The sequence below is a fragment of the Dysidea avara genome, chromosome 11 (assembly GCF_963678975.1).
Source record: "Dysidea avara chromosome 11, odDysAvar1.4, whole genome shotgun sequence".
Classification (NCBI taxonomy): Eukaryota; Metazoa; Porifera; class Demospongiae; order Dictyoceratida; family Dysideidae; genus Dysidea; species Dysidea avara.
The window spans coordinates 24431590-24449961 of NC_089282.1; the positions used below are offsets into that span (position 1 = coordinate 24431590).

An 18372-nucleotide genomic window follows, 5' to 3' on the forward strand; every position below is an offset into this window, starting at 1 on the left:
TTGCACTAAAGATGGTTTGTTGGTGCAGAAGAGGACTCATGCAAGTAGTCTCCCCTCCTTCCAAATGTGAGAACCTCATCGAGAACTAACTATAGCTATAGGCTCGGAAATTGCAATACTTTTCACAAAAGATCGAGATACTCTAATAGAGCAGTCAGTCACTCTTACAGAACAGTCTCATATTCTGTCTCTTAACTGCAATAACAAAGTGAACAGTCTTAGAGCTTTCAAATTAAAAAAATCATGTTCTCAGAATGTCACCTATATCATTGTCTTCCTCTTGTATAGCTGTATGCTTCACTCCATGCGTGTATGATTTTTCATTGCTATAAGTTCACCCAGACTCTTTGACCTGCTCCACTTCCACTGATTTTATTGTACCAAGTTATTATTGCTCTGGTTGTGTAGACAGTTGCAGATCCAGAGTGTGTGCACTGTCACAGTTAGCTATTGTCAGTTTATAAATTCAATAGATATTTGCAGCAAGAAATTTTGTTTGTCAGTTAGCAATAAAAGTTTCTTAAATTATCAGACTGATTTGATTTATAAATTACCCTCTGACAATTGGCAAATACCATTCTTCCTTGTCAGAGCAGCATACAATACACACAAAATAATGAACATCTACAAGTACAAAATTTAACACACTGATACAAAACAAAATTAATATACATGGACACAAATGCAACAATTAACTTAAGGCAAATTATTGAACAAATACATGAAAACAAATAAACAGCAAGAACAGACACAACAGAGATTGGTCTGAAGTTGCCAGGATTGTCCAAAGCACCATGCACCTTTATGAACTGGAGTATTATGTGAACACTTCTTGTCTGTGAAGGAACAATTCCACTCTGCAATGAACGTTAACAGTATAAGGTATAGCTAATGGAGCAGCCTATCTCTTTCAGGAACCCAGCAGACAGGCTATCTGGGCCTGTGGACTTCCTAGGATCCAGAGAGTTCAGATGAGACGGGACCAAAGATTCAGAAATCTCAGCAAAAGTGAATGGATTAGTGTCACATGAAGTAACAGGTATTGCAAGGTTGTCAGCTATAGCAGATTGATGTGATGAAGTGACACATCACTGCTACAGTTTTGAAATGTTTATTAAGAGAGTCTGAAGTAAATGAATCATTAAAATTTTAATTCAATGTTGCTTTTATGATATCAATTCTTCCAATTATGTTATTAATGCATGACTATACATCATAAGAAGTGTTTTTGTGGACAATTCTTGCTCTGCAACACTGATGACTGAAAATGATCTAGTGTAGCTACCATGACTTAATTTGAGGACAAATTTCCATTCCTATACCATCTAATATTACATAAAAGAGATTTCTTATAGTTACATTCTTGGTCCTTTTCTTAAATAAAATAACATATTATACCATTGTCTATATACATTGACCACCATGCATATCTCTGGAATGTTTCAAGGTATCAAGTTAATATTTAACACAAGATATAGATAAATATTCAGTGCCTTATATTTTAGCTACAAAAGAGAAAAATCGACCATTGAGCCAAATTGAAAAAGGATGCATGCACCTAAAAAAATCATGAGTAGTGAATACTGTGGCAAATAGTGAACTTCACTACAAATTCTTAGTGATGCTCACCATTTGCCATGGTAGCTTTTCACTGCTCATTTTTACTGTCAAAGTTGGGTCACATTTATGAGGTCAATTCATCAGGATGGATTTCATAAAGAATAAGATGTTGCCAGACAAATGAATTAAATACAGTATAGCTACCATCGTTATTAAGTCAGTGGAACAAGCCAAGGACAACATGCAGTGGCAATATTAATGAATTGGACTTATAGAATAGTGCTCACATCAGCATGCATCCTTTCAGGGACTGTGCATGGGGACAGAACTCAAAATGAGAATTTTCCGAAGAAAAAAATTTGGTTTAGTAGAATAATTAAGTAGCAAAGCATATGAGATGGAGCAGGTCAAAGAGCCTGGGCAAACTTACAGCAATGAAAGTCACATATGCTAGATTAAGTAATCATTTAAGGTCTCTAGTTCTTGTTAAGTTAGGTAATCCAAAGGCTGCAGCACATGTTGCTGTCAGACCTTCAGTGTTGGTCACTGTAAAGTGCTAATAATAGTAATAATATGGAGTTTGAAGCGTGCAACTACAAAAGGTAGACAGTGATGGGTGATTTTCTGGTAGCATAATTCCCACCCAGTATGATTGATCTTCTTTTTTTAATTTGAAAGCCCTATAGACTATACTTTTTTACTTATTACAAATAAATTAACAAGCTACTGGCAGTTAAGAGACAGAATACGTGACTGTTCTATTATAGGGTCCGCAACGCGAAAATTCGATATCCTCCAATCAACTACCTAACTATTGTCATGTGTTAGGCCAAGTGTAACTTAAATAACACCAGCGTGGCAGCCAAGTTTGTCACTTTCTTCTGGTAGAAAACGATACAAATGTCTTAAAATCACGTGATTTTTCGTTGCAGCAGTTCGTAGGATTCTTCGTATGCCACGATATTCACTCTCAACATTGTTCAAGTAGTCTATCATCAACTCAAAGTATTAGTGGTTTGATTTTATTGGTCAGTTTCTGGTGGCAGTACGATCTGTGCAGCTTTTTGGAAACAGACAAAATGTTTCTTCCTCCGAAGCACAGGACAAGCAGAACAGCAACTGCGCCGTGGGTCAGCAATGACTAGTACTAGGTAAAGTACCTGCCTGTGGAGTATGGTTATAATTGAAGCTTGTTAGCCATCTGGCTGAGTCATCTATATGCTGGAATTCGGCCCAAATGACGCGATTTTTGCAAACAAATACCAGAATGGTTGATACATCAGTGAGACAGTCTCTAGCAACAAGGATACGAAGCTTATAAACACCTAACAATACGGCTATCTCGCCCAGTAAACGTATAGAGCAATCCAATGCATGAAATAGACACTCACGTGATCGATATTCAAATCTCGGAAAAACAACCATAGTCTATTCCAATGAACTTAAAAAGGGCAGCATTTTATAAGAAACTTCGATCCAGACAACCAGCATAGTTTCCATTTTACATGTCCTTGTAGCATCTGCTTCAAACATCCCAAGCCACCTAACTTTGATACATTTAGCAGCTAATTGTAATTATATAAGTAATGATAAATACTTAATTTAAGTTATGGGATCTGGTACTTACCAGATTACCTTTAGTGCAATTGTATACAAACTCACTTTTATTGTTGTACAACTTACTTTCAAGAACCGTTTGCAAAATGCATAGACACTAAAATTTTGTTTTTGTACATTAGCGATTTACCCAATGGGTTTTGCTAATCAATAATAATATAATATAACCATGTACACCTGTAACATTGCACTATAAAGCTAATAACTGAATTGAATTGAAATCACTTGACAATTAGTTTGTGTGCATTAGGTTCAGCATCTCGATTAGCCCAGCAGTCTGAGACTCTCCCTATGATGCTATCACAGCATAAAACACACCTGCACTGGCCCAGACCACGCCTGAGTGAACAATTAACACAAATATTTGCAAAAGGAGCACACTGCATGGTTCTTATTCAGAAATGAAAGCGATTTCATGGGTATTTCCGCGATTTGAATTTCGATCACGTGAGTGCCTATTTCATGCATTGGATTGCTCTATTGCATTTACTGGGCGAGATATCCGTATTGTTAGGTGTTTATAAGCTTCGTATCCTTGCTGTTGGAGACTGTCTCACTGATGTATCAACCATTCTGGTATTTGTTTGCAAAAATCGCGTCATTTTGGCCGAATTTCAGCATATAGATGGCTCAGCCAGATGGCTAACAAGCTTCAATTATAACCATACTCCGCATGCAGGTACTTTACCTAGTACTGGTAATTGCTGACCCACGGCACAGTTGCTGCTCTGCTTGTCCTGTGCTTCAGAGGAAGAAACATTTTGTCTGTCGCCAAAAAGCTGCACAGATCGTGCTGCCACCAGAAACTGACCAATAAAATCAAACCACCAACACTTTGAGTTGATGATAGACTACTTGAACAATAAGTTACACTTAGCCTAACACAAGACAATAGTTAGGTGGTTGATTGGAGGATATCGATTTTTCGCACCCTATCTATTAGAGTGGTTTATGATTATGATTATGATTAGATACTGGAAAGACAGCACTCAGTGCTGGTTACATCCAGGAGGGGGGGGACCCTCAAAACAAAAAGGGGGTTAATTACAACAAATCTAGTCCAAAAATACAATTATTAAACTGTTCTAGTGACTCTGTATCGATGATGTGATTAGGGAGGTTATTCCATTGCTTGATAGTTCCTGGAAAGTAACTCTGTTGGTAAGCAAGTGGTTGACTGCTCTATTAGAGTATCTCGATCTTTTGTATTTTGCAATTCCCGAGCCTATAGCTAGTTCGTTCTCACGTTTGGAAGGAGGGGAGACTACTTGCATGAGTCCTCTTCTGCATCAACAAACCATCTTTACTGCAAAAATAACAGTTGCTTGCAGTATTGTGTACGTGATCTCCCAGCTCCCGGTCCTGGTTTTACCAAGAAATCTCCCGCTCCCCCTCCCGGTTTTACCAATACCCTTCCTGTTAATATGTGACTGAATTTAACAAAACCAGGCTTCGACGTACAAAGCTTCGTAAGGAGATATGGCGATTTTAAGTAATCATTGTGTAATAACTTCCCAGTGCCTACAGCTGTGCAAACAAAATTTGCACCAAGTATGCATCTATTTACTAGCTATCACTGAGTGGGTGTATACATTTCTGATACCCAAAATTTACCCTGTTTTGGGCAGCTTTTTTCGAGCGGGTAATAATATCACAGGTGGTAGTAATAGAGTGGGAGGTGTTGGGTGGGCTTAATATAGGGGTATAAAGTGAAGTAAGCTTAAGAAGACGATTGGAATCCAGAGGCCAAGTTTGGGCTCTCCATGGCCCTAAAATCACTCCAAAATGACTGAGAACACTATTGGCGAGCTCTCTGTGAAGTCCCAGCTCACTACACACCATTACAAAGCCATGGCCATTTAATGGTGCCAATCTCCCACTCGTGGCTTTGGAAGTACAGTGTGGAATATGGTAGTGTATTAGACCAGTAATCCATTTCTGGTAAAAAGTAAGTTTGATTTTGTGTGTGTGGAAGCCTTGTTATATGAAATCCGGTCGCATATACTCACGGGTGTTGCGCGCCGGTTATTATATTATATTTTATAGTTGTAAGACTCATATGCATGAGCATAGTACAATGATTAGTTACAAATTAAATTAGAATGTAAGTAAATAAGTAAGTAAATTAATTAAGTATAAGTAATTAAGTAATTGAAGAGATCACTAGTGTACAAGTGTAGAGAATTGTTGTAGAGTTGGTGCATTGACAGTGACACTTGGTAAAGCATTCCACTGAGGGACTACTCGTGGAAAAAAAACTGTACTTATAGCTATTATCTGTTGAAGATATTGTAACAAATCTTTTGTTGTGACCTCTAGTGATAAGAGAGTTTTTAATCATACATTCTGGGAGTGAAACATCTATTAAACCATTTAAGATTTTATAGAGGACACATAAAGACTGAATATCTCGTCTTTTCTTCAAGCTGTCACACTGGTTTCTTGGGCCGCACGACACACTACCGTGTGTCTTGATTTAGTTGATATTGTAGTGTCCAGAATTAAGGCTTGCTTGAGGTCAAGGAGTAATTATTTTCACACTGCTAGTTCAAACGCTTGTACCAGAATTAAGAATTTATGAACATCAATATTTTGCCTTAATTGCTTGATTTCGCTTATAAAGTTTACGCTTGAAGGTGTTTTACAATCACTTCTGCAAACATCTTGGTCGGTTCAATCCGAGGATTGCTTAATGCACCTACTAAAATTTTGCCCCACCTACCCCATGCAGGTAAGGAGGGGGAAAAGAGGTAATTTGACTCCTACATGGAAGAACAAACATGCCGAATATAGGAGTTTAAAATCAAATTCTATTCAATCTACATAAATCTAATTCCCTACCCTGGTGCAAAATCGTAGGTCTTTCTCCATTAGAATATCTCAATAATAATTTGGTACAAGCATCAGGGGCGGATTTAGGTGGGGCTAAGGGGGATGTTCAGTGCTGGTCACTGTAAAGCATTAATACAATACAATACAATACAATACAATGTAGCCCCTTTCAGTGGCGGATCCAGGATGGGGCATTTGGGGCAAATGCCCCCCCCCCCCTTCAAGAAATTGCATACAAGATCGAGATACTCTAATAGAGCAGTCAATTACTCTAATAAAGCAGTCACAATGTTCATGAGGCAGTGTAGCTTACCTATGAAGCTATAAATAGGATTTTATTTTACATAACAGATGTGATATAGTTGGTAAGGATAACTAGCTATTATTGTTGTGACCTTTTTTTTTTTTTTTTTTTGGTCTTCAACTGGTTTTCAGCAAGTTTTTTTGGTCTTCAACTGTTTTTTAGAAAGGTGCCCCCCCTCTTTCCAAACTCTGGATCCGCCCCTGCCCTTTCCTTTCTAAGTTAGTATTTGGCCAATAAAACCCTGAATCTTCTAAGCGTATCAAAAGCAGACTTATTTCGCCGCCACCTTGGATTTCACATCTTTTTTCACCATGGCCTTTTTGGGGGCCGCACCTTTTTTTACAGCTTGGCTGTTTTTGATTAGATATTTATTACATGCCCATTATTCCCCAAAGAATATTTTTTTGCAGCTGATCTCTCTACTGGGTGACTTGAAATGTAGCTGAACTATATACAGGGTGGTTTCTTTGTAGCTGAACTCTCTACAAGGCAGGTAACCTCTTCTAGCTGATCTCTCTACAGGGTGATTTGTTTCTAGCTGAACTCTCTACAGGTGATTTGTTTGCAGCTAAACTCTCTACATGATGGTTTCTTTGTAGCTGAACTCTCTACAAGGTGACTTCTTCTAGCTGAACTCTCTACAGGGTGATCTTTTGTAGCTGAACTCTCTACAGGGTGATTTTTTTGCAGCTGAACTCTCTACATGATGGTTTCTTTGAAGCTGAACTCTCTACAAGGTGACCTCTTCTAGCTGATCTCTCTACAGGGTGATTTGTTTCTATCTACATGAACTCTCTACAGGTGTTTAGTTTGCAGCTGAACTGTCTACATGGTGGTTTCTTTGTAGCTGAACTCTCTACATGATGGTTTATTTGTACCTGAACTCTCTACAAGGTAACTTCTTCTACACTGTTAAAAATAAGGAGTAACCATTACTCCCCTAGGGGAGTTCCCAGTGTAGGGAGGATTTAACACCCCTATATTTTTGTGGAGAGTAACTAACACCCAGCAAAGGAGTAACAGGAACCCTTTGAAAAAATCTATTGTAGGGAGTTTTAGTTACTCTAGGAGAGTTCACATAAGCATGCAAGGTGTTTCCTTTACTCCATGAAATTCTGCAAATAACTCCGTATAAAATCTCAAATGATGTTAAATACATATAGCAAAACTGTAACAAATGTTTACAATATCCAGCTTTATAATATTGGAAAGTCACTGAAAAAAGAGATCAGTAGCAAGGCTTCATCATCAGCAAACAATGCTTCACTGCCACTTCACTGGAGTCACTGCCTGCCACATGACATGTTATCAGCTGTAGTAAATAGCAGTATAGTAAAGAAATATTCGACAATCACATACTTGTTACCTGTATAGCTGAAGGTACGTCACACGCAGTTGCCAACAAAGTTGTAAAAACAATCCTGCTAGACCAGCAGCATTGGTATAGTGTAAACTAAAATAAGCACAGTTGCTATCATGTAAAACAGCACTTATTTGCTACCTGGAGTTCATCATTTTGTTTGTCTATTTGTTCACTGATTTCTTGTGGCACCTGTAATATATGTTTACAAATTGATATACAGTCACTGTATGTTAACACACTTACTGGATGTTGTTTAAATTCTATGTTCTCAGTGACATTGAGGTATCCGTGCTAAAAAAGTAAATATGTGCTTACGTAACTATAAACATTATCTCCTTACAGGTCAAGATTAACTTGGAAAGTTGATGAAGTCGAAGACACACAATGTACATTGTATCATAAAGAGATTCTTGTTAACTGCAGACGATACATCTTACTAGTTAATTCCAGTGAATCTGCATGTAATTATGTAAAGACACTGACAATGATACAGGCTACTGACCTTACCAGGCAATATCATTGTGTCCGGCTTCTAACGTAAAGGCTGAAAGCAGACGGACATGATATGTACGCCATGTTTAAGCTAGGTGGCTTTCCTCTCCTCTCTCAAGTCTTCAACTTCTTACACACTGAATACTAGTAGCTAGCGGTGAGCTTGGATGGGCTGAATACTTGCTAGTCCGGGCCGGCAGTGATACGACTGAGCGGAGTCCGCCTTCTCTTTCCCCGAGTCTTGAACTACGATTTCTGTCGTGTCACGATAAGGCGCCTAAACCCTCACGAGCAGTGGTGAATTCCATTGGAGCCAGTTGTAAAGTTTAGTATATCTATGGTTTAATAAACCCGGCGTGTCACATGAGACGACTCAGATATGAGGTCAAACGTACCTGAAGAAACAATGAACGAGATAGTGAACGTCCAGTAATTATTCACGAACAAGTAAACACTTTAGTATCACCTTTTAAGCACTACAATTCCTCAGAGAAGCAAACCGCTTTCAACTACTCAACACAGCTCTGTTGTTAAAGAAGCCGTTTCTATGGTAATACTCTTCATTCTAAATAATGCGCTTGTAGTAGAAATGGTATTTAATAATTATACATACGTATTTCAAAATATTCTTGATTCTTGAGTAACAATTCGTCCTCCTGCTTTCGTACTGTCTGTTTCCTTCACTATGTCTTGGTTAGTCTGCAAAAATAAAACATGAGTAGCTAAATGGCTGCCATTGAAAAGGAAGCCTAAATAATTATTTTCCTTTTTACATTGAGTGGCTAGGATTGAACTGGCTAATTAATGGAGAAAATATTATAGTGAGAAAGCTATACTGAACTTGCATGTGGCTCATTCAGTTGTAGGCTCAGTAGGTATACTGGCTCACTGAGTTCACCTTAGCTACTAGCTAGCTGGTAATGGGAACTCTTCAGTTTGGTGCCTTCACTCACTTGGAGTTCTCTTTACCCTTAGTGGGATACTGTTACTCTCCTAGTAATCTGAACTCCCCTTTCAGAGTAAAATATTTTACTCCCCATAGTTACTGTTACTCCCCTGTTTTAACAGTGTAGCTGATCCCTCTACAGGGCAATTTGTTTGTAGCTGAATTCTCTACAGGATGGTTTCTTTGTAGCTGAACTGTCTAAAATATTAACTGGTTGCTGCTGAACTCCCTACAGCATAACTTGCAATGTAATAGAAATCTATAATGGAGTAAGTCATGAACTAGATGAATGCTCTATTAGGGTGACTGTTTTATTAGAGTATCTCGATCTCGCATTTGCTACACGGAGTTAGCTTTGGAATCATAAGTCAGTGGTTTGTAAACCGATTGTTCTGTACTACTGCGAGAACTTTCTACGGTGACTATTCCAGCTACATACCAATTTTCAGCCCACTGCTCTAAGCGGTTTGCCTGATAGGCGTGAAAATTATTGGCATTTTTATTCACGAATCTCGATCGCGCAATTGTTACACACCTTCGGTTTCATGTCATATCTCCATGATCTTAATTTCGATTGTTTTCAAAGCACAAAAAGGCACTCCTACAATGGTTGATCTATCCATAAACCGATTTTCAACTCATTCCATGAAGTGGTTTACCCTGTGGGCGTGACAACAAATCGATCTTGTTTTACGCGAATAATCGATCATAATTACTGATCCATTTACCAAATTTGTACCAAATTTGTACCAAATTTGATACTAGGATTCGTCGTTGGACTCCCTTTATGTGTGCCAAATTTCAAGGCGATCGGAATACGCGTTTGTGTTTTATAGCAATTTTTCAAAGTGTGCGAAAAGACGAAGAATAAGAAGAAAAAAACGAAGTAAAAACGAACTTTTGGGCACTCATATCTCGGAAATGGCTAAGGCGATTTTCTTCAAATTTGGTATGTGAGGTGGCCTACCTGGTGGAAACCTCTGCAGCACAACTGATTCCAATCGTATGAAGGATCACGGAGCTACAAAGGTGTGAAAATCGCGTTTTCTTTCTTCCTGTTGTTAGGCGCAATCTGTGAATTTGCGCAGTTTATAAATTGCGCTGCGCATTTTGTGAATTCATAAAATGCGCAACAATTTATAAATTGTTGTGCAATTTGTGAACTACCGTAAGAGCTGCGCATTTTATGAACTCTTTGGATTCTGGTCCATTCAGTGTACCGCCGTTACGTTCTTGGCTGATCAAGTGCGTATTATGTCTGCTTTCAGAGAGGTGGTATAATAAGCCCCACGATTGGGAAGTTTACTGCTCTGCCCACAGATTGGTAGATGGCATGGATTGCAAATGATGCTACCAATAATTATCGTATTTACGCCTGGTTATTAATGGTTCTAATGGTCTAATGTGATCCAATTTTTTCATTTTCTTTTATATAATTTTAATAAGCCCCTTAATAGCTATGTTTACTACAAGGAACATGGGTCAAGACGGTTCCGCTTTCTCTGTATTGACTATCTCTCCCTCCAAGGTTCCTTTGTGTACTCTGCAGTTGGATTGGATAAGGTGCATTCTGTCTGATCAAGTTCCTGCATGGAGCACACATCCAACACCACACCTCTGATGTACTAGCTAGAACACAATATTTATATTCAGTATAGATCTAATTGATTTTTTAATATTCAAATTCAGCTTGTGACAAAGTTACAATTTTAACTTGGAATTAGCTCCAATATAGCAGTTAGCTACACACAAACACAGGCCCATTCTTTGAACAGCATGGCCCTACAAAGTTAAAACTGTTTTCGTCCTGTGAGATTGTCACTTCATGCCTTCTTAAGCACTGTCTGTGGTACCCCCATGAGCAACTATTGCACCTGACCTACAGAGTTCACACACATAAATACAAGATTCGTTAATGTAACTAGAGCTCACCAAGGGAGTTGTATCATCATCCACCAAACCAATCATTCCACAGGAATGGCAATAGTCATTCAATGGTTCTAAATAAACAAGAATATATATATCTTTTCTCCACAGGATTATAATTATCACAAGGCATTGACTTCTATATTGATGCACTATACTACGTAAATGCATGTGAACACCATACTATTGACCTGGATGTCAAACCAATGCATGCACATAAGTTTTGTCTACAATGTTTAACTTAGAGGCAGTTACCAAGCGTGACTCGCTGAGCATTTTTCTCAAAACCAAAGCCTGTCTAAGTTTAGCCTTAACTGTTAAGCACTTAAGAGCAGCATTGTTGTATTAAAGAGCATGGCTGAAAGACAATGGAGTGCAATCTGCTTTTAAGCATTAAGCAGCACTGTCCATTACATATCCTTGCTCAGTCTTCTGATTTGATGGTTCAGTAGGATAATATTCTTGAACTTTCTTCACCATGTGGCTAAACCAATTGCGGTAAGAAAACGAACTACTAGAAAACGAACTACTAGAAATTTATACATTACACTAAAAAGAAACCATCAACCGTGACTTCTACACAATTATCTTCCACAGGACTATAATTATGGCATTTCCTCTACACATTTAATCCTTGCTTAACCTTTGTTTTAAACCTGAAAGAAGTATTTCCTTCAAATTACTTATGTAGGTAGAAACTTAGCTAAAGAACACACTTGTGTACAAGTTACCTGAAGCTGCTAACAAATCCACAGCCATGTCATTTCTTAGTCGATAAATGTCTCTAATCTTTGATGGGATTGGTTTGTTTGATAGAATACAGTCTGCAAACTAATTCAAACAATATTATTTTATATTGCACCATGTATATAATAAATAACACATGTAACAGTTGTGGAGCCTCCTTTAAAATAAAATTAAGAACACTCTGTACATATGACATCGGGACACTTTCTGGGGTTTTTATACCTTGGAATAACCTCCTTATAAAAGTAAAATATCAGTTAGTCCAATTATCCAGAGGTTGCACCAATACACACACATAATAAGTACATCATACAGTATATAATTTATGGAGGTTTGGGTTTCTCTGGCCAAATAATATATCATCCAAAAACCACCTTCACAATACCATTCTGGTGCCTTAGCAGTATTGGCTAGGTATAACCAAGCCCAAAAGTGCCTTCAGTACTACCCTAAATGCTTCCAATGAGTATATAGCTTAAAAAATTTTTTTAAAGAACTATTCAATGGAATTTTCTACTGACTGACTAACTGCCTGCCTGCCTAATTCCTTCAGACAAGCATAACTTGATAACAGCTAAGGATACGGACTTAATTTTTCAGCTGTTCGATGCCGCTTCATCCCGAGATGTGCCTTTTTGCATACCACAATACATAAAATGCATGCGTCATGAACTTACCTTTGTCCTTTTTGTGTCCCATTTCTCATTGCTGACAGCCCACAGTGTCAATTTGTGTATAGCATGATGAAAGGCTTCCTGTTTGTAAATTTGTATTTGCTTGGATTGATTGCAGAGGCGCTTAGTTTGTAACACTGCGTAACAGACGAAAGCAAAGCATAATGGCCACTTCACGTTTGAGTCAGCAGTTGATAATTGGAGCACATGAATCGTCCATACTTTTCTTACTGGAGAGCTGCTTCTCCTACTGTTCTTCCAATGTTAGAAAAAAGTAAATAAACCAGTATAAGGAAAATTAGGAATCGATTAGGGATCATAGAAAAAGCAGGGAAACAAGGGAGGCTTCCTACACTTGCAGAAATACCAGTGAACATTTATTCCTATAGGCTGAAGTATACATATAGGGATTAAATGTTTACTAGTACATTTATTTATTTATTTATTTATGATTACTGGGCAGTCAGCACAGCTGGTGTGCCCAGAAAAAAAAAGGGAATCACAGTATTAGGTACAATTATATACTAACTAATGTGGTGTTGATTGTTTGTAAAGTGTGATATCAAGTTAGTCGTAAACTCATCATAGTTTGTCATCTCAACATCTGCAGGTGTAGGTAACCTCCCTTGTTCTCTACTTTCTTTTATGATCCCTAATTGAACTCATAATTCTTCCAGCTGTGGGCACACGCCTGGTTTACTGAAATTGTTTTCATAAAAATGTGTGTGTGTGTGTGTGTGTGTGTGTGTGTGCATGTGCGTGTGCGCATGTGTGTGTGTGTGTGTGTGCCTACCTACCTATACCTGCCTGCCTGCCTGCCTGCCTGCCTGCCTGCCTGCCTGCCTGCCTGCCTGCCTGCCTGCCTGCCTACCTACCTATGTTTGTTTGTCCATACGCACCCACAATAGCAAAAACGTTTAAAATGATAAAAAGCAGCCAGAATGTAAGAATTGAAAGCTAAATCAAGTCTGTATTAAACTTCCACACACATAAACTTTGCTCTGAGGTGGTTTCTTGGCGGTCTGAAATACAGGTATGGCAACTCTTCATATAGTCTTCTCTTTCGGTTTTATAGATGTTTAACAACTTCAAAACAACACTGAAGGCCTCTTAGGCTACAATAGGTATCGTATCCTTCAGGTTGAAAAGGGGACATTACCCGCACTATACAAGAACAAAATGAAGGGCAGCCTTGAGGCTTTCTCTATATAATTCGAACAAGAAAACATGATAGACACACTATAAAACAGTTGAAAAGATGCTTCTGTGTGTAATTTGCTGTTTAAAATGGTTTGTTATAGTTACGCTTCCTTAGCAGTGCATAGCAACATAATTATCAAATTACAAAATAATTCATAAATTACAATATACGCTAAATTATAATATTTACAAATTCTAATTATCTAGCTGAATTAATAATAACTATAGCATGAATATAAACTAAATTATATACATGGCTGATTAATTTAGTTAGGATGGAATAGTATTAATTGCATGGGAGCCTGGCTTTTAGATGTAGCACAACATCAACTTGTTTTTCTTTATATTTGTAATATATATATATATATTATATCTGTTCTAATGAATAAGCTATATTATATATTTTTTGATTATACCAATCGCAAGGAAATTCTGACGTAAGAAAAATCGACGAATTCAGACTTCAGCAGATTTGACAAATAAAATGTTGACAACAATGAAGAAATTGTAGGCAAACCTGTACTTTTAAGGGCGCTTATAAACATTTGACGAATTTAAATTTGACGAATTAAACTGATTCGTCAAAATTTCCTTGCGTACGCATACGGTAGGAAGGGAAGAGGTAGTTACTTATAATTATTTTAAATTCATTCTGGATGCTCCTGAACAGTAGTCACATTAAATTATATAGACTACACTAATAATAGCCGTGATATATTTAGCCAAGTTTATAAAGAATTACAGTCACACTATACAAAGGCAAAAGGTTTTGTACACAGAATGGCTGTACAGCTAATTATAAAGCTGGGTGCGTAACTTACTTTCATTGTATATACACCACAGGAATTGTTGTCACGCTGCTTACAGTGAGTTTCCGTGATTACTGTCCACTTATACCGTTTTCTCCAGGCATTGGATAAATACTGATGATTTGAGAACATGCTGCAATTTTTACAATTAGCACATGCAAGAACATGAAATAGTTGCTCACTTCCAGTTCTTGGTGAGCTTTTCTATCTCAGCATCTTTTTCTCCATATGGATCCAAATATGCTATGGTTGACTGTTCGCTATCAATTATCTAGATATGGTAGCAAGATAGATGTATACAGCTCCTAATATAAAATGATTCTCCTTACCAATAACACCCAATGAATTCTATTCTGAAGAAAGCCTCCAATAATCTTCGTGTAGTTAGGAACATCTAACTGCATTACATGATTTAAGAGATTTTTTCAGTTTCTACACACAAACAATCTTACCTTAACAAGCTTTTTTTCATCAGTATAGAATACACCATTGCAAATCTTTTGTGTAATACTAGTGTCCATTACATGCACCGTAGCACCCTAGAGATGGTTGAAAAGTATGTGCTACACATAAACGCTTTAACAGCAACCATACCAAATTATTGGCTTGCACGAGGTACACAAGATAAGCAGAGATAACCTGTAAAAGCATACATTGTATAGCACCCAGTACTAGTGCACTCCTTTTCGCCGTACCTCATCAGATACCCATGAATCATCAAGTATCAGTGACAAAATTGACTTATCCCATAGCTTATACGTCCCTATCTTTGCCTCTAGTAGTTATTCAGGATCCCTTTGCGATATTCTGTTTAATCGCACTGCATAATATAACACATGCATCAACGCTGATAGCAAACATAGCTATTTACATACAACTGTATGGAGCACTGGATGACTTTATCAGCTTCAGTTCTGTACTGTCATCTAGAAATAATTTCATACACAATAATATGGCTGACAGCTACTGTATACAAGTATCTCAGGGGAGGTTGGCAGTGCTTTAGCGCTACTGTTAAAATATTACCATAATTGCATAGTTTGGCTTGACATTCACGTGAGCATTAATAGCCACAATACAAAAACTAGCAAACAGTGGGGTTTTCCGAATTGCGCTTCTTATAAGCACTAAGGTAATGTAGTTTGTTTTGTAAAAGACCCTAGATTTTGAGGTGAAAATGTATAACTCTGTCTGTTCTAGCACTAACCAGGTATATATATTCTTGTGAACAACACAATGATGCCACACTTTGTTACATGTTCCACACATGTTTCATCCCATAATATTAATTTTGTGTAATAAATTTCTAAAGGTGCTTAATTGCTGCTGACCTCCTCTGCAACTATCTCATATAAAATACAACCCGAATCAAAGATTATCAGTTATGCTATATTGTAATTAATATGCTATATTAATACCAGCAATGTCTTCTTTAAATTTCTTTGGGCTTCTCAAGGGAGACAGAGCATCTATGTTACCATAACATATCATAGCATTAACATCATGTTATGTTGCTACCTTCAGTAGTTGGCCGTTTCCTATCCAATCTAGGGACAGGTTCTATATTAAAAATAAACAAGTCATTTTGATACAGATCGTGACAAAATTAGGCTCCTTGTATATGTGTGCCACATTAAATGTTATCAGTATCATATACGGCACATACAAGCAGCATATACAGTGACATAGTAAACATACTGCATCTTCCAATAATCCAAATTTTGCAACACAAATTTGAGTGTGAAGTGGAACACACAATCTAAGTAACCTAGGTCAGCATTAATATTCATAAAAGTGTGTACCAGTGTTGACAGAGGATTTTGTTGTAGAACCTTAGTTCCTTCATTGCTCCAGACTTGGGCCTGGAAAATTTCAGTTATGAAGTATACATGTACTTGAGCAGTACCACCCCCATTCTTGCCCACCCAATTAGTATGTCTAGAGGTGTGCTCACTGATACTTATGACTTGGGAATAACCCTTACAAAGTACTAGTATGCTACACTCATTTTTCTAATAAATCAGAGCAGTATCAGCAGTTATATCTGTGTCTTAAGTATTAAAACAACCTGGTTTATTGCAAAGAATTTGTTCCAAGTCAAGTTCATGAGCCCAGGCCATGGAATAAAGTAGGCTGATATATGATTAGCAAACATATAAATAAAAATAATGCAGATACCTAATGAGGTAGCCATTTTCGACATGCTTGGCACAATATTAATGCATTTCCTGTTAATACAGCACTGCTTCAGCCTGCCGGGACCTCCATATTTCACTTTATCTCTGCACTCTGTGCACTTCCTACAGTCTTTTGCCAGGCAGCCACTACAAGACTTGCACCTCTGTCTCCTCCGTCTATTTCCTGTATTAATATATAACTATAAGTAATGGCATAGAAAATCTATAAATATGTACAAATATTAATTTATTAAGTATGTATGTGCACTTCTAATTAATAAAAAGTGCGCAAGTTTGCTTAAAGTTTCACTTAATCCACCTAGGCTTGTGGCAATTGTGCCAATAATTTCAAGCATAATAGGATAGCAAAAATTTTAAGCATCATGCCAACATGACAAAAAAGATTTTCAAAAACCACTAAATAATCTGTAACATGCAGCCAATTTGATAACGCATTTTGATAACACATCAAAATGCGGAGTAACTCAGACAATTAAGTCTTTGTGGGAGCATGCATCAGATGTGTGGGAGCATGCATCAGATGTCTATAGGCCTGCGCCTATTATGCCGGCATAATCTTGAGAATAATAGGTCACCAATTTCGAGAGAATAATTCCGGAATAATAGGATGGTTACAGGCATAATTTTAGAATAATCGGACGACCACGGGAATAATCGGTGTAATTAGGGGGCGTGTCTCTTCTTGATTACCTAGAAGAACGAGTTAAGCTACTACAAATGATATAAGGCTGACAGGAGTGCTGGTTGAAAGGAGCTGAAAAGCCTCTAAAAGATCGATATACTCTAATAGAACGCTCAAATTCTCTAATAGATCAGTCAGGTCGTTTCATGTTAATAATCTGCAGCCAGCATCAGGGATTTAACGGCATGATTATCTGCAATTCTGAAACTTGTACATCTTATACCAGTGTATCTTCTTCAAGTCTTTGAGCATTATTATCTACCTAACTTAGTAACTATAAAGTAGTTACAGCATATTATTATAATACACTAATAATTAAATACACTTGAATTATTACTGTAGATAGCTATTCTAAGTCTGCTGTAACTATTATGTATAGAAAAATGATGTTTAAGGTGGAATGTTTCATATATGGCTATTAATAATTCGGACAAAACTACTTATAGCAGCATCTTGAAAACTAAGTGACTAGCTACAGGTATATACTGAATGAGAATAATTATGGAATAATAGGCTGGATACAAGAATAACAAAAAGAATAATAGGGAAATTTTTTGGGAAATTCTGGAAAGATTAATAGGTAAAATTTTGAGCATAATAGGCTCAGGCCTAGATGTCTAGGTAGAGATGTGCTTTGTAGAACTAAAGTTATACACTTCTGTTTTCTCCATACCACATTGGTACACCTGTAGCATTAATACACTTCGCTGTGTAATACATATATAATATGATTGGATCAATTGGATATCAGTACAACTGAAAAATCCTTATCATTACATCTCTATAACTTATCCTTCAACAACCTTTCAGGATCAGATAGCCTAAGCATGGCTATCATATAGGAGAAATTTTAGTAATTACTGCCAATCCATAAACCACGAAAAACCCTTCCCCCCTCAAAAAAAGAAGGTATTTATACCTGTAGGAAACCTATAGTACTTACCTTGTTGAACATAGCAAGTGTCTTGCTTTCCATCAAGTAACGCATCATTAATACCTATAAAACACCATTATAATTGATG

General features: G+C 37.3%; 1 protein-coding gene and 1 long non-coding RNA gene across 3 annotated transcripts; both read right to left on the minus strand.

Annotated features, from left to right (window-relative positions):
- Positions 1–7468: 7468 nt before the first annotated feature.
- LOC136238627 (uncharacterized) lies at positions 7469–8354 on the minus strand. Of its 2 annotated transcripts, none has more exons than XR_010693104.1 (6): positions 8179–8354; positions 8017–8131; positions 7920–7967; positions 7815–7865; positions 7680–7766; positions 7469–7625 (listed from the first exon to the last, which is right to left on the minus strand). It is a non-coding gene; the product is annotated as an uncharacterized lncRNA (long non-coding RNA). The 2 variants fall into 2 exon arrangements; XR_010693103.1 differs by having other exon boundaries at positions 7472–7625; positions 8184–8354.
- A 2452-nt stretch (positions 8355–10806) lies between these two features.
- LOC136238628 (uncharacterized) lies at positions 10807–15960 on the minus strand. Its single transcript, XM_066029193.1, has 11 exons — positions 15889–15960; positions 15346–15396; positions 15166–15290; positions 15065–15109; positions 14923–15009; positions 14800–14868; positions 14653–14741; positions 14483–14603; positions 11772–11871; positions 11047–11114; positions 10807–10993 (listed from the first exon to the last, which is right to left on the minus strand). Exons 5-11 carry the CDS (start codon positions 14989–14991, stop codon positions 10853–10855), a joined length of 657 nt encoding a protein of 218 aa, XP_065885265.1. The 5' UTR covers positions 14992–15009; positions 15065–15109; positions 15166–15290; positions 15346–15396; positions 15889–15960; the 3' UTR covers positions 10807–10852.
- Positions 15961–18372: the final 2412 nt, after the last annotated feature.